The sequence below is a fragment of the Mirounga leonina genome, unplaced genomic scaffold, assembly GCF_011800145.1.
Source record: "Mirounga leonina isolate KUSES-001 unplaced genomic scaffold, KU_Mleo_1.0 Mir_150, whole genome shotgun sequence".
In the NCBI taxonomy this organism is placed as follows: Eukaryota; Metazoa; Chordata; class Mammalia; order Carnivora; family Phocidae; genus Mirounga; species Mirounga leonina.
This window is the reverse complement of record NW_023270374.1, coordinates 28,638,073-28,652,820: the sequence shown is the minus strand read 5'-3', so window position 1 is coordinate 28,652,820 and position 14,748 is coordinate 28,638,073. Positions and strand designations below refer to the sequence as shown.

General features: G+C 60.2%; 1 protein-coding gene across 1 annotated transcript in view; it reads right to left on the bottom strand.

Moving 5' to 3' along the window:
• SRC (SRC proto-oncogene, non-receptor tyrosine kinase) overlaps positions 1-14,748 on the bottom strand; it is a 48,748-nt gene that overhangs the window by 4,522 nt on the left and 29,478 nt on the right. Inside the window, exons 5-10 of the mRNA XM_035006286.1 lie at positions 13,338-13,437; positions 5,990-6,088; positions 5,710-5,813; positions 3,797-3,946; positions 2,251-2,406; positions 286-465 (exon numbers count right to left, since the gene is read on the bottom strand). Of these exons, the coding sequence (XP_034862177.1) occupies positions 286-465; positions 2,251-2,406; positions 3,797-3,946; positions 5,710-5,813; positions 5,990-6,088; positions 13,338-13,437 (789 nt within the window). The remainder of the gene's footprint in view (positions 1-285; positions 466-2,250; positions 2,407-3,796; positions 3,947-5,709; positions 5,814-5,989; positions 6,089-13,337; positions 13,438-14,748) is intronic.

Sequence of the window (14,748 nt, the reverse complement as noted above, 5' to 3'; positions counted from 1 at the left end):
GTCGGTTAAGCGACTGCCTTCGGCTCAGGTCATGATCCTGGAGTCCCGGGATGGAGTCCCGCAATCGGGCTCCCTGCTCAGCGGGGAGTCTGCTTCTCCCTCTGACCCTCCTCCCTCTCATGCTCTCTGTCTCTCATTCTCTCTCTCTCAAATAAATAAATAAAATCTTAAAAAAAAATAAAATAAAAAACGTGCAGTCTAGCTCTGGGGGGACGTGACGCGCGTCCCCTCCTGCCCGGCAAGGGGCTGCCCCGCGCATCTGCGCGCCGGGCACTCGGGCCTCACCCTTGCTCATGTACTCCGTGACGATGTAGATGGGTTCCTCAGACACCACCGCGTACAGCTGCACCAGCTTCTCGTGCCGCAGCTTCTTCATGACCTGGGCCTCCTGCAGGAAGGCCTCCGGAGACATTGTGCCTGGCCTCAGGGTTTTGACGGCCACCCTGGTGGTTCCGTTCCAGGTCCCTGTGGGGGCAAGGGGTGCGGGCCGCCTCAGTGAAGGCCCTCCCCATCCCACAGGGACTCAGACCCGCCGGCCTGGAAGCCAGCTTCGTTTCTGGCCCGCCTAGCCAGAACGTGACAAGTCCAACCACGGCCCACGGGAGCCTCCACAGGAAGCTACGACAAGGGCTAAACGGGTCTCTGGCACACGCTCCAGAAACTGCAGCTGCTGAGCCGTTGTTCGTGCTGTCGTTAGCAGGAAGGTCCCCCAAAGCGGCACATTGACCTAAGAGATGGAGGATCATGGCTCCAACTCAACCGCTCTCTCCTGAGGGACCACGTTCCTTCCGAGCAGCACACGGAGGGTGAGTCAGCAGTTAGCAAACTAACGGGGCTGGGGAGGGGAGGCAGAGCGGGCCTCAGAACAAAGCCACCGCAACGAGAGGCCGTCCCGAGCCATGCTCTCTAAAAAGTAAGGCCCAGACCAGGCACACGAGGGCGTGGAGGTCAGACTGGCCAGGGTCAGACTCCCAGCTCTGCCTCCTGACAGCAGTGAGACCGTGGGGCGGTCAGTTCCCTCCTCCGGGCCTGTTTTCTCACCTGGAAAATGCAGATGCTGTCGTGTCTCCCTGTGGGGCTGTTTGAGAATTAAGTGAGATTTTAAGCACTGGGCCCAGCCCACTGTGAGGGCTCCGTAAATAATAGCTACACTTGTCATTTGATTATTATCTGAGGCCTTGGGGGAAGCCGTAGGCTAGGCCAGCGTGTTGAATCCAAGTTGTTGTGCCAGGTCCTTTGATGAGTGGCCTGGGACCCATTCCTCCCAGTCTCTGGGCCTCCACCTGAGGGCCAGGGCCCAGGCCTATGTCTAGGGCCCTCGCAGCACAGGACGTCTGGGGATGTGTATCTGGCACTTCCTGAGAGCAGGAATGAGCCCCTGGAACATCCCTCTCCCCTCTCCCCAGCTCAAAGCCAGCACCGCCCCTTTCCTGACTTGGTCTGACCTCCAGCCTGCAGGCCTTTGTCCCTGCACGGCCTTCCACCCAGCAGCCCTCTCTGTTCTCCCCCGAAGGGAGGAACATGGGGACAGTGATGCCGAGTGCACGCCATGTCCTACGTGACGGCACATGGTGACTCCCGGCGGAAGCCACGGGCTTCCACCCGTCATGCCTACCTCACACCAGCCTCCCCGATCCCTCCGCATCAGCAGGAACCAGGCAGCAGAAGGGGGCCTGGGTTTTGTCAGGGCCGCATGGTGTTTGTTTTCAAAGACAGTCTGCCGTTTCTCCAGGGTTAGACAGGAGATCGTTAACAGGCCCAGAACTTGCCAGACCCTGTGCTTCCAAGCACTCCCTCTGTGAGCTAAGGCTTCTCTTCCCAGGACTGAGCGCTAACGTGTGGATGCACGCTGGGCCAGCATTCTCTCACACCCCACGGCGGGGGGGTCCTCTTATCCCCACCCCCATTTTACACTGAGGAAGACAGACTCAGAGTGGAGCCACCTGGCCCAGACCACACAGCATCTTCAGGGAATCGTGATGCCCAGCCCCGAGCAGTTCTTGGCAAACAAATGCCATGGTCTGCAGAGGTGTGGGGGAGCTCCACATTTAAAATAGAGCCCACTGTTCAGCAGAGGCGATTGAGGCTCATGGTGGTGAAGCGGCGGGGGCGGGGGGGGGGGGCAGGCCACGAGGGCCCCGAGCTGTCCCATGGGATGGACATCTGTCTGGTTTTCAGATAGGGACACCAAAATCCCCCCAAGGGGACCATGGTTTCCTCTGGGGGGCAGGGGCAGGGGCAAGGCCTTACCCATCCACACCTCTCCGAAACAGCCCTGGCCCAGCTTGACCTCCAGCCGCAGGGACTCCCGAGGGATCTCCCAGGCATCCTTGGCCAGGCCCTGAGTCTGGGGCTTGGACGTGGGGCACACAGTAGTGAGGCGGTGGCACAAGCCGTCGGCATGTTCTGAAGACAGAGGCGGGGAGGCAGAGTTCAGGCAGGGCGTCTGCCCTGGGGCCTCCCTGTGCCACGGTATGACATACGCATGGTATGCACGCAGGCTCCGGGGACACAGGGGATGCCCTCGAGGCCAGGTATCCACACCTGAGTGTCACACACCCTCATCCCACACAGGCCACGCTGCCTCACGCATCTGCTCACGGAGTTATTCACTCATTCATTCATCAGACTTTAAAGGGCGGTCACCTCGGTGAGTTCAGTGGAATCCTGCCCTCAGGGAGCTCCCAGGGCAGGGGGAGCCCAGCCTCCCTTCATCACCTCCCAGGGCCATGAGTGTGACGGAGGAGAGCAGTGTGTGCAACAGCAGATGGGCTGGATGGAGTCTTGGAAGGCTTCCCGGAGGAAGTGGTACCTGAGCTTGGCCCTACAGGAGAGGAAGTGGTTGACTAGGGACCACCACTCCAAGCAGAGGGCACACTGCCTCATGCACGTGCAAAGGCAGAGAGAACAAGCCTCTGGGTTGCACGAACGGAAAGGAGGCCAGAGGGGCTGCAGGAGAGTGAATGGGGGGCAAGGGGCCCCTGGTAAGGCAGGGAAGCCAGCCAGGCTTAGACCAGCCAAGGCCTCAGAGGCCACGTGGGGGTCTTTATCTTGTGATTCCCAGGTAATCTCTGGAGGGTTTTGCTGTCGGGGAACAGTGTTCAGCATGAACCGCGCAATGACAGCCAAGGGGGCAGAGGGGTGGCAGGGGGTAGAGGGATGGGGAAGCCCAGCTGACAAAGAAGGAGGTGGCACAGGATGGGGAGTAACTGGCGCTCTCAAGCTAGGCCACACCTGCACACAGAGGCCACAGCCACAGCCACGCGGGCACCCACAGAGACCCACGCACATGAAGACACACAGACCCTTGACCCTCGGGTGCCCCCAGGGAAGCCCTGAAGGGTCCATATACTGCACGCATGCCCGCCCCCAGGACCTGCGCCCCTGTGTGTCCTGGGAGCCCTCGCCCTGGCTCCCAGCACCCCCCACACACTCCCTCCCTCTGCTGCAGCCGGGTCTAGCCGCCCCCTCCTCTCCCAGTAACCGGTTCAGACCGGTCCTAGGGCTGCAGAGACAAACCGGCCTAAGCCCCCTCCCTTCCCTGCTCCCCAACCAGCTGCAGAGGAGCAAAGAGGAGGGTGGGCATGGTGGGGGGAGGGGACAGGAGGAGGGAAAAGACGGGGAGGGAGGAGCGGAGCGGGGAGGGAGAAAGAAAAAGGAGGGGCGGTGGGGGGAGAAGGAGCCCCACACTCTCAGGATCACAGAAGCCCCAGCCCGTGTTGGCCCCAATGCTCCCCCCGACCAAGGGCCCTGGGAGGAGGGCAGAGCCCCTGCCCCGCGCGTGCCCGGCCCTCACTGGAGTAGTAGGCCACCAGCTGCTGCAGGCTGTTGAACTGGGTGCGGGAGGTGATGTAGAAGCCGCCGCTGTCCAGCTTGCGGATCTTGTAGTGCTTCACGTTGAGGCCCTTGGCGTTGTCGAAATCGGACACGGAGAGGCAGTAGGCACCTGCAAGGCGGGCCCAGAGAGGAGCAGTGACCCCCATGCCCGTCACCCCCCCCCCACCCCTCCAGGCCCCAGTGCTGAGTGCCCTTCTGTGCCTGCCCAATGAAGGAGGACAGGGAGCCCCAGCCCAGGGCAGAACCAGGTCCGGTCAGCCCGGTCTCTGAGCACCCAGCCCTGGGGTGGCCATCAAGGTGGGGCCCAGTGAGCCAAGGGGTCCCTCATCAGAGACCCTCCGCATGCACTCTCGGCCCTGGCAAGACCTCCGAGGCTGAGTGTATATCCCAACTGGGTGACCCGGACAAGTCGCCTGCCCACTCTGGGCCTCAGTTTCCTCTTCTGCACAACAGGCCGACTCCCAGGGATGCCAGGAAGGTCTGAGACCACATGTAAGAGGGCCTGGCACATAGTAGGTGCTCAACAAATGTTTGCCAGGAGCCGGGAATGGCCCTAGTGGGTTGTGTGTCCCTGGCTTACCTGCTTCCACTCTCATGGGAGCACTCTCTGTGCCCCACACCTTCCTGCACACCCCGGGCTCATGCAGGAGCGGGTGGTCAGCTGAGGCTGCGGCATGGGCAGAAGGCCACGCGCTGGGCGTGGCCTACAGGCCGCCAAGCGTAAGAGGAGCCAGCCCTGGTGGCCTCCTCCCTCCCTCTCTTGAGCCTACAAAAGCTTTTGGCTGGAAAAGTTTCCTCCTGCCTAGCAGGCCTGGCTAGGAGCCCCTGTTAACCTGAGCCCAAGAGATCGGAGCCTGGGATCGAGGCTTCAACAGCCAGAGAAAGCCCATTTCAGAAGGTAGGGTACAGCGCCCACAGCCCATGGCCCTCCGGGCAGGGCTCAGGTACGGGTTACCATCTCCAGTGTAAAGAAGGGGAAAATGAGACCCAGAGAGGGAAAGCGGCTAGCCTCAGGTCACCCAGCAAGTCAGGCACACAGGACTGTAACCAGGTCTCTAGAGCCTGCATCGAGCAACCACGACTAACAGGTGGCCCAGGCCACGTACACGCAGACATCTGCGGCCTGAGCCGAAAGCCAGGCCCAGCCCACATGTGTCCGTGCACATGTGTCCCATGCTCACACAGGGACACACTCCCCAGGCCCCCAGGCACGATCCACTCGCACACAGCAACACCCAGACAACTCCCACTCCACGTGCACACACACGCCTGGACTCACACATGGCCTGCATGGCCACACACCTGCTCACCAATGCAGACACCCACGACACGGACGCTCTGCTTCCCATCTCCCGCTGAACCCCAGGCCCACAGGACATAGCCCAGCTTCATTTCCACTTGCAGAGGGGCTAGAGAGAACGGGGGTGACCCGTGTTCTCCAGCTGGGGGAGGAATAGAAGGAGAACAGGGACCAGGACTGCTGGGAAAGGGCAAAGCCAGCTCCTCGCACCTAGCCCCGCTCTAGAAGCCCCCGGAGAGGGAGACGGAGAGGGGCCTACTTCATCAGCACCCACCCTGGGAACAAGGCATTTGCCGTGTGACCCTCAGGCCTCCTGACAGCCTGTGCCCACACGTCATCTGAGGAAACTGAGGCCAGAGAGGCTAAGTGTCATTGCTTGCTGCGTCTCTGGCCACCCCAGCTAGCTCAGTGTTCCTCAGATGTAGCTCCCTGCCTCCGATCCTGCCATTGTCTCTACCTGGAGGGCTCTTCCTATCCCACTCCAGGTACCAAACTCCTATTTATTCCACAATACCCAACTCAAACAACCCACAAAAGACTCTGTTCCCACTGGCCAGCAGGAGTGCTCCTACCTTTCGTGGTCTCGCTTTCTCGCACTAGAAAGGTCCCTCTCGGGTTCTCTGCATTGAGCAGTAACCGCTCTGACTCCCGTCTGGTGATCTTGCCAAAGTACCACCTGGGGCAGGAGGAAGGAGAGTGGTGTTGGTGATCTAGGCTTCTGTCCACCCGCTGTGCCTCTCTCTCTAGGATGTGGCTGGGGCCCTAGGCAGCCAGACCACCCACTCCAGCCCAGGAGACAAGCTCCCAACCAGCAGGGTGGGGGACAGGCAGGAGACCAGGTTGCGTACTCACTCCTCGGCCTGGATAGAATCGGAGGGCGCCACATAGTTGCTCGGGATGTAACCCGTCTGTCCCGTGCTGAGCGAGTGGGCCAGCCACCAGTCACCCTCTCTAAGGAGGAGGAGAGGGAAGGAGCAAAGGAGAAGGAGCCATCAGCGGTGGGCCCCGATGCTGCCATCTTCACAGGTGCTGTGCTGGGGGTCCCCAAGGCCAAGTGAGGCGCTGGGAGCTGTGGGGCCAGCTTGCGTCTCGTGCTGCCAGGCCACGCTGGCCTGGGATTCTTTCTCACCCCAGCCCAGATGCGTCTTGGCCCAAGCTGACTCAGACGGACTTTGTCCAGGACTGTGGCAGGACTGAACTTGGTCAGCCTTGAGGCCTAAATTCACAGGGGCAGAGTCCTGGGATGGGAAGTAATCTGCTTCCCTTCAGATAGACCAAGCCATCTCCAGATGCCAAGAGCTGTCTCGGGAATGAGGGAGGGAGCTCCCTGTCTCTGGGAAGCAAGCAAGTTGTAACAGGAGAGATGATTCCTGCCTAGGATAGATGTCAAGTCAGATCTTCAAAGCTTCCCCAAGCCCTGAGATTTGGAAGCAGGTGAGACCTGGGTGGAGGTAGGGGGTGGTCCTTTGGGGGCTTGGTGACAATCCAGGCACTAGCCCTGCCAACCAGAGCAATGCTTCCCTTGGTCACAAACCACTGGCCAGCCCTGAGGGAGTCCTCGGCTGAAAACTACAGGCCTCCTCCTGCAGCCTACCCATCTACAGGGGAAACTGAGGCCAAAGGGGCTGGGACTTGCCCAGAGTCACACAGAGTCATGTCAGAGGGGCTGAGGTGGCAGAGCCCCAATGCCCAGGGCACTTCTACACTAATTGCCCCATGAGGAGATGGGGACAGGGGCAGAGGAGCTCCCCGCATGGTCGGGTCCCCTGGGCCTGGGTGGGAACGGGGAGGGGGCGAAGTACCTTTGCAGCCATCTGAATGTGAACCAGGTCTGGCTGGAGCGGGGGTCCAGAGACACAGAGGAGAGAGGAGAAAGCGAGAGCCCAACAGGAAAGAAGAGGCAGAGATGGGGGTGGTGAGAGAGAGAGGCAGAAAGAGCAAGGAAGAGAGCAGGAGAGCAGGCGGTGCTGGGGACCGGGGACAAGCCACAGAGGCCTCACATCCAAAGCAACCAAAGGGGACAGGGACGGGTCCAGGGGGAGTGAGGGGAGGCCAATGGGAAAGGCTGCCTGGGAAATAGGGCTCAGCCCCCTTCCATTCCCACCGTGCAGATGGGAAGATGGGCCAGAGAAGAAAAGGCCTCTGCTCAAGGTCACACAGCCAGGCCCAGGATCCTGACTCCCAGATCAGAAGGAATCTTCCCCTACAGGGTACGGTGGGGCCTGAGAGCTCGCGGAGCTTCTCGCTCCAAGGCTGCCTTTGGACCTCACCACGACCACGACCCTGAGAAGACACATAGCAAGCAGGATGTGCTCCCCCTTCCTCACTGCCAGGGCCCGGAGAAAGAGGCCCTTGCCCACAGTTGCACAGTCTGGACTTGAACCTGGATTCCTGGCTCCTGGTTCTTCTGAGCTGCCTCTGACATATTCTTCAGCCCATTTGGAAGACAGAGAAGTTGAGGCAAGGGGAAAGCAGGCTGGGAGAACTCTCCAAAGACTGGTGAGAGTACAGGTGAGCACCCAGACCTGGGGGCTCAGTGGGGTGGCTCGAGGCTGAAGCAGAGGGTAGAGAGTGCCTTCCGGAGAGCAAAGGGAGCGTGCGTGGGGCTGTGAGGAATACCCGGCCGTGCAATTGCTGCACGCCCGCTCAGGCAGGGCCACGAGCTCACATGGTGGTCTCTGCTGGAGAGGGAAGGCTCTGGAGTAAGGCAGCAAGGCCAACCTCAGGGAAGGCCCTTGGAAGCCCAGGACCACCATCCATCTCCCTGTCGTGCAAACACCCGGGGGTGTCCACATCTGTCTGTCCCATGTGATCCTCAAGGCCACCCTGTGAGGAAGGCAGGCCTCAGCCCCCAGATGAGGAAACTGTGGGCTCAGAGATGTTGAGGGACCAGCCCAAAGCCACACAGCACCCAGGCTGGAATAACCTAGTACTTTCTTTGTAGGGAAACTGGGGCAGAGAGTTGGGCAAAGACTTGCCCAAAGCTACAAAGCAAGAACTCAAGTCACAGGGAACAGCTGAGATCTTCCAGTCAAAGCCTTCATTTCACCAGTAGGAAAATAAGGCACAGAGAGGGGCAGTGATTTGCCAAAAGCCACACAGCAAATCAATGGCAGGGTAAGGGTGAGAACCAGGGCCCGAGTGCCCACAGCCAGACACAGCAGGTCCCCCCGGGACCCCTGCAGCTTCCCCAGGCCACTCAGAGGCTCAGAGACCCTCAGGAGAGCCAGGGGAACCTAGAGGAGGCAGCAGGGCTGGGGGCAGGAGACTGGGCCAAGATCTAGGTCAGAGGCTACAAAACTAGACAGACTGACAAAGCCACAGTCTGCAAACTGGCCGGCCTCTGGGGAGCCTCCATCCATGCACTCAGGGGGGAAGGCCAGCAAGGAGCAATGTGCCCAGAGGCCAGCCAAGCAGGGCCCCAGAATCAAGGTGGGGGGGTGCGGTTCAGCCCTGCTGACATTACCCAGACTTCAGCCAGCAGATCCTCCGGCTCCCTGACATGTGAGTTTGGGGTTTCAAGTCCAGGTTTGGGGTTTTATTTAGTTCACAAGGCAGGGATGAGGTGTACCACAATCTCACAATGGACCCAAAGTCCAACTCTGACCTGGCCCCAGCGTGAGAGGTGTCTAAGAGCTTGAGCTCCAAGAGTCAGACGACCTGGACACCATCCCGCTCACCACCTGCAGGCTACGTGACCTTGGCCCTGCCTCCGTTTCCCCACCTGTAGGATGGGGATATTCACGCCTCCCTCCAAGGATATAAAATACCAGCACAGGGCCTGGCACAGAGTCGGGGCTCAATGTGCATGAGCTGTTAGTACCTTGATTTGGCTTAAAAAAGAAAAACAATGAAATCTGTGTCTCTATGGTGCCCCTCCCCACTCTCCAAATGTTTTTAAAAACCAAAGCAACAAAATTAAATAAATAAATAATTAAATAAAAACCAAAGCAGCTCAGTCCCAGTCTCCAATAAGGATTTGCTGTGTGACTTTGGGCAAGTACCCTACCTTCTCTGGGGCTTAATTTCCTCGTCTATAAAAAGGAAATAATAGTCGCAGACTCTCCCTTGCAGGCAAAGTGTATAAATCAGTCAGCAGCAAGGCTTAGGGTCAATGAAGATAATCAGTGTGGCCATCATCTAGGCCCACCTGTGGAATGGGGCTGTCAAGCCACATCATCCTAGGTCATTGGCCTGGGAGGCTCAAACCCACCTTGGGTAGCTGCCAAGGGTGGGGGCTGGTCCCCCATGAGGGGCCCCATAGCTTCCATGATGGGTCCAGTCCAGCAGGGACACCAATCTAAGCCCAGACTTGGAAGTAATCTATCCGGCTGAGCCGATTTACTACATCTAGCACCTGCCGGGGCGGGGGTGGGGCGGGGTGCAGCTGGTCCTTATCAGATGGACAGGAAGAAGAGAAGGACGGAAGGGAATGACACACATTCCCTGCCCCATCCCTTGCCCTCCCACGTGTGGCCAGCGGAAAAGCACTGGACGGGGAGTCCTCCAGCTACAATTTTATAGCCCAACTGCTGTTCACTAACTATGTGACCTCATCCTCTTTGGGGACCTTAATCCTCGAGCTGGCCAGGCTGGCCTGTGGATCAGGGTATGGCAGCTTCAGAACCCGGGAAGTTATTCTGGTTTGGTCACTTGGGTTGTTGGGACTGGTCACATAAGCACTTTGGGGACCGCAGGCAAGCCCTGAGGCCTAGGGACATGGTCAGTGGGGAGGCGGCAGACTGAGGCCTGCCAGGGGAGGTTGTGTGAGGAAGGTAAAAAGGTATCCCTTGCGCCGTGGTGGGAAGTGGAACTGGAGTACCCAGAACGAGGGGGGAGACATCAGTGCCTGCTGGATGGCTCCCCCAAAGAAGTTGCTGGAATCCGGGTAGGAGGAAAGGGCAGTTTGGGGAACAACCCAGAGTCAGACCCAGAAGGGCCCTGACTCCTAGAGACTCAGACACCAGGGCTGGGGGCTCAGGACAGTCAGACGTCAGACCCCAGTGGGCTTCCTCAGACCCAGGCCACATAGCACCTGGGATGCTGGGACCCAGGGCCAGTTGGCATGAAGATCCAGGGAGCAGGGTCTCCAGGCCGGCTCCAGGCCCAGTAAGCCCTGGCCAAACCCTAACGACAGACAGGCTAGTCCTTAAGCTCTCCCCCTCCCCAATGCCCAGCCCAGCCACCGGCTAGCCTCAGGACGTCCCTCACTCCGGCCGGGCTGGGCCGGGGCTGGTGGCAGGGGTGGGAGTAAATCATTGGCCCTAAGCAATAATGGGGGTAGGACATGCACGGTAGTCCCTGGGTGGCTATGAGGAACACCTCAAATATGGGTGACTCATCTGTTACTAAGTGCCCCCAGCCCCTCTATCCCTCCCCTTGCTCTGGTGCCCCACCTCCACCACCACCGGACTTCTCAGGCAAAGGGGTGGCTGAGCATTGTGATGGGGACAGGGCTCCCGGTGCCCCTCTCAGTCATGGCGCCTCACTGCTACCCAAGGGCTTCCCATGGACAGGACTCGACCACTTGCGGCCCCAGGCCTGGCCCAACACCCTCAGCCCTACTTGGAAAGCAGGAAGAAGGGAGGGGAGGGGCCAGACAAAGGACAGGGCAGGACAGCCCTCCAGCTCTAGGTGGAAGAGGCAGAACCAAAGCTTCCAGAGCCTTCCCTCCCACCACACCCTGTTTGCTCAAGCTGTGGCCCCAGCCTGAGGTGCCCTTCCCATCACCTCCGGTAGAGATTCCCCTGAAACTGGGGCCCTTCCCTCTCCCTGGCTCCTCTGGCCGTGGGTAGGAGGGCCTGCCCGCCCCTCCCAGCTCTGCCACCACCAGCTGTGTGACCTCGAACAAGTCACCTCACCTCCCGGGGCCTCAGTTTCCTCCTGTGCAAAGTAAAGCAAATCAGAGTTTCCACCTGCCGGGGCTGTGGTGCACCCACACGACACCAGGCGTGCTCGGCAACACCAGGGACGCGGCCCGCGCTGTGATATGGGGATCCACGAAGGTGGCAGACCCGAGAGCAGCCCCCCGGGAGCTCCCAGTCTGGGGGAGGCAGATGCAAACCGCTGGGACCGCCCGGGCGCTGAGCAGCACTAGCCCTCTGACACGCAAGGGGCGGAAAGATGGGGAGAGATCTGCTGCCCGAGTTCCCATCCCGGCTTTGCCACCTGCTAGCTGTGTGACCTTGGTCAAGGGCCTTCACATCTCTGAGCCTCAGTTTCCTCACCTGCAAAAGGGAGACAGCCCCTCCCCCGTCACCCTGGCAGGATTGCATCGAGGAGTAAATACAAGGACATGGGTAGAAACGCCTGGCACAGCACCTGGCACCTCTTTTCCCTTTTGCCTCACAGAGAAGGCCGTCCTGAGCTGGATCTTGAGGGATGAATAGGAGTTTGCCAGGCAGAGACGGGAGAAAGGTGTTTCAGGCAGAGGGAACAGCATGCACAAGGGTAGGGAGGCATGAACGAGCAAGACACACTTGGAGTTGCTGATGTCCAACCTCCTTAGCCAGGCCTTTGAGGACGCTCAAGGACCAATTCTACTCTATCCTCAGCACCTTCTGGCCTTTCCACAGCCCTGAGGCCATCCCGCCCCCTCCAGCCCTGCACCCTCCCGCAAGCTGCCCCTCTCAGGGGACTGCCTTCCGCCACTTCCACCGGCCACAGACCATCACTGTCCTTCCTTCCAGGACTTGCTTGAAACTTCCGGTCCCTGCAGTCCCCACCAGCGGGGGGCACACAGCAGGGACCACACACCCGAGCCGACCCTGGCCCTGCCCTCTGCCTGTCACTGGGTCTGGACTGGAGCCGGGCCCCCGGCCACGCTGGCTCCGGGAAGGCCCGTCCTCCACCCAGGCCTCACCGGGCCAGCACTGGACCCTGCATACAGCTGGCACTCAGCGGAGGCCGACCGGTCAGGACGGAGAGCGGCCGGGTTAGCAGGAAGGTGCGTGGGGAGGAGGCATGATATGGCGAGTGAGAGGGGGATGACGAGACCCTCCCCAACCACAGCCCAGGGTTAAAGTCAGGACCTGGTCACACTGGTTGGGGGCAGGGCCTCAGCTGGGGAAGCTGGAGGGGGGCAGCCAGGGGAGCCAGGATCCACAGGCAGGGACATGCAGTGGAGGCACATGCAGACAGCAGCCCCACCCCCCCTTTAACCAGCGAAGCCCCCCGACCCCGGCCCGCCACCTACGGAGTGTATACACACCTGACATCCACCTTCCTCCTAAGGGCCAGCGAGAGAGAAGCAGAGAGAGGGAGAAGCTGAGAGGGGGCTGGAGGGAGCAAGCAGGAGCCAGGAATTGGGGGGGGTCCGACTGAGGATGAGGGGGTACAGCAGGCCCCGCCAAGGGCAGCAATGCAGCAGGTGCTGAGCTCTGCCCCGCCCTCTGTTGGCAGTGCCTGCAGGAACAACCCCCTGCCCCACTGTGACGCTCCCCACCCTTCACCCCTGGGCCTACGGCCCAAAGCCTGCACCCACCACCCCCACGACAGGCATTGCACCCCACCCCCGGTACACTCCTGACAGGGAAAGGAGAGGAGGAAAGAGGAGAGGAAGGACCCCCACCCCATGGCTAGAGCCCTCCCCACCCCTCACTAGTTCATTCCCGCCAGTCCCTGCTCCCCTGCCCACAGGGGCCCCAGAGCCAGCTTGGCCCTAGGATGCCCCACCCCAAGGCTGGAGTCTCTGGAGGTGAACCAGACGTCCACACCCCATCCCTGTTATAACCCCCTCACACTGAACGCCCAGTATGGGTCCTCTGTCCCCTCCCAATTTGGGCCCCACCCCCTGCAGCTAGAGACTCTGGCTCAACCAGCTGCCCCAGGCCCTCCAACCCCAGGTCCCTAAAGAGGGCACCTCCGCGGGCAGAGCCTTCAGCTTTAGGCCCTGTTTTCTGCAGTCCTGCGTCCCAGGCCCAGTCCTACCCTGACCATATGCCCCTCTGTGAGGTCTAGGATGCTGTGTTCTATTGAGTTACTGAGCCAGGATCCCTGCCCTGGGAGCCCTGACCACCACCACCAGTCTCATCTCCCACAGGCCCAGGACGGTTCCCTGGACCCCGGCCAGCCTTAACACTAGCCATGTCAGCTACCCATCGCGCTGTCCCTGGCTCTGGGATGCTCAGAAGTGGCTCTGGCCCAAGGCCAGGTCCAGGGGATAGGGTCCCAAGGGAAGATGGGGAAGGGATTCACTCACGTGTTGTTGACAATCTGGAGGCGCTCCCCTTTCTTGAAGGACAGGTCGGTCTCTGTCCGAGACTCATAGTCATAGAGGGCCACAAAGGTGGTCACTCCACCTGCAGAGAGGGGTGGGATGTGTCAGAATGGCCAGGGCCACAGCCCCAAAGAGGGGTGGACAGGAGGGTTTCCCACAACCGTCACAGCCCAGCCCAGAGGCGAGGTCACCTTTCCAGGGGTGGGCCTGCAGCGTGTCCACCTGCGTGCGCGTGTCTGGGCAGCCCCGTGAGGGTGTATGGGAGGCGTATGCATCTCTTCACATGTGAATGTGCCCACTGGGCTCTAGGCGATCCTGACTGTCGGCTTCGGTTGAGTGCCCATCTTCCCCACGGACCCAGAAGCCCCCAGTAACAGGCATCTTTGTGTCGTTCCCAGAGTCTGGCACATAGTAGGTGCTCAAGAAGCAACCGTGGGTGAATGAACCAGTGAATGAAGGACTCTGCGCCTGACTCGGTTGTCCTGGTTCTCTCTGTGTGACTAGGTGCCTCGATGTATCTGGGGAGATCTTGGCTCCTGGTACTGTCCCCTCAAAGAGGCCCTCTCTGTCCCACAACCTTCACCCCACACACACCCCAGGGCCCCTCCCTGCCCTTTTGTTCCTTCCCGGCAGCCCCACCTTCGAACACCCTACACATTTTATAAGCCTTGCTCTGTTTTTCTCCCCCATGCTCTGCATACTGCCATGTCCCCAGCACACAGAAGGGGCACCACGAATGAATGGGTGTGGGTCTGTTCCTCTCACCTGGGGATATTATGTCTGTGTCTGAGGCATCCACGAGTGTCCCCGTGTCTCTGTGTGTCTGTGTGTTCTCACTGCACGTGTGTGCATCTGTGGGCCTCTGGGTATCGGTGATGGTGTTGCTAGCTGAGCCTGTGTCTGTACCCCGTGTGTCTCTTTGAGGGGCTTCTGACTGCCCGCCTGTCTTAATCTGGGAGTATGAGGTTATTTGTGCAGGTATGTTTGTATTTGCGTCCATCTGCGTAGTTGTGTGTCTGTGCCCATCCATGTGTCCCTAAGTGGGTCTCTATGTACATGGTGTGTCTGTGAGTATCTGATGGTGTCTCCAGCTCAGCTTGTTTAAGTGCCTGCATAGGTATCTCAGGAGCTGCTGACTGTGTGTGGCTCTTTGTTCGGCTCTGGGACCACACCGGCATCTTTCTCTAAGCATCCCTTGCCTGGGGCCGCCATACCCCCGGACGCCAGCAGAGGGCGCAAGGGCGCATCGCGGCGCTGGGCCGGCCCCGAGGAGCAGAGAACTCCCTCCTCACCTCCCTTGCCCCCTCTGCCACCCAAGGCCGCCTGACCTGACCCATCTCTGGGCTGACGAGAGCCCCCACGCTGCCCTGAGCAAACAGCCCCCTGACCCTCT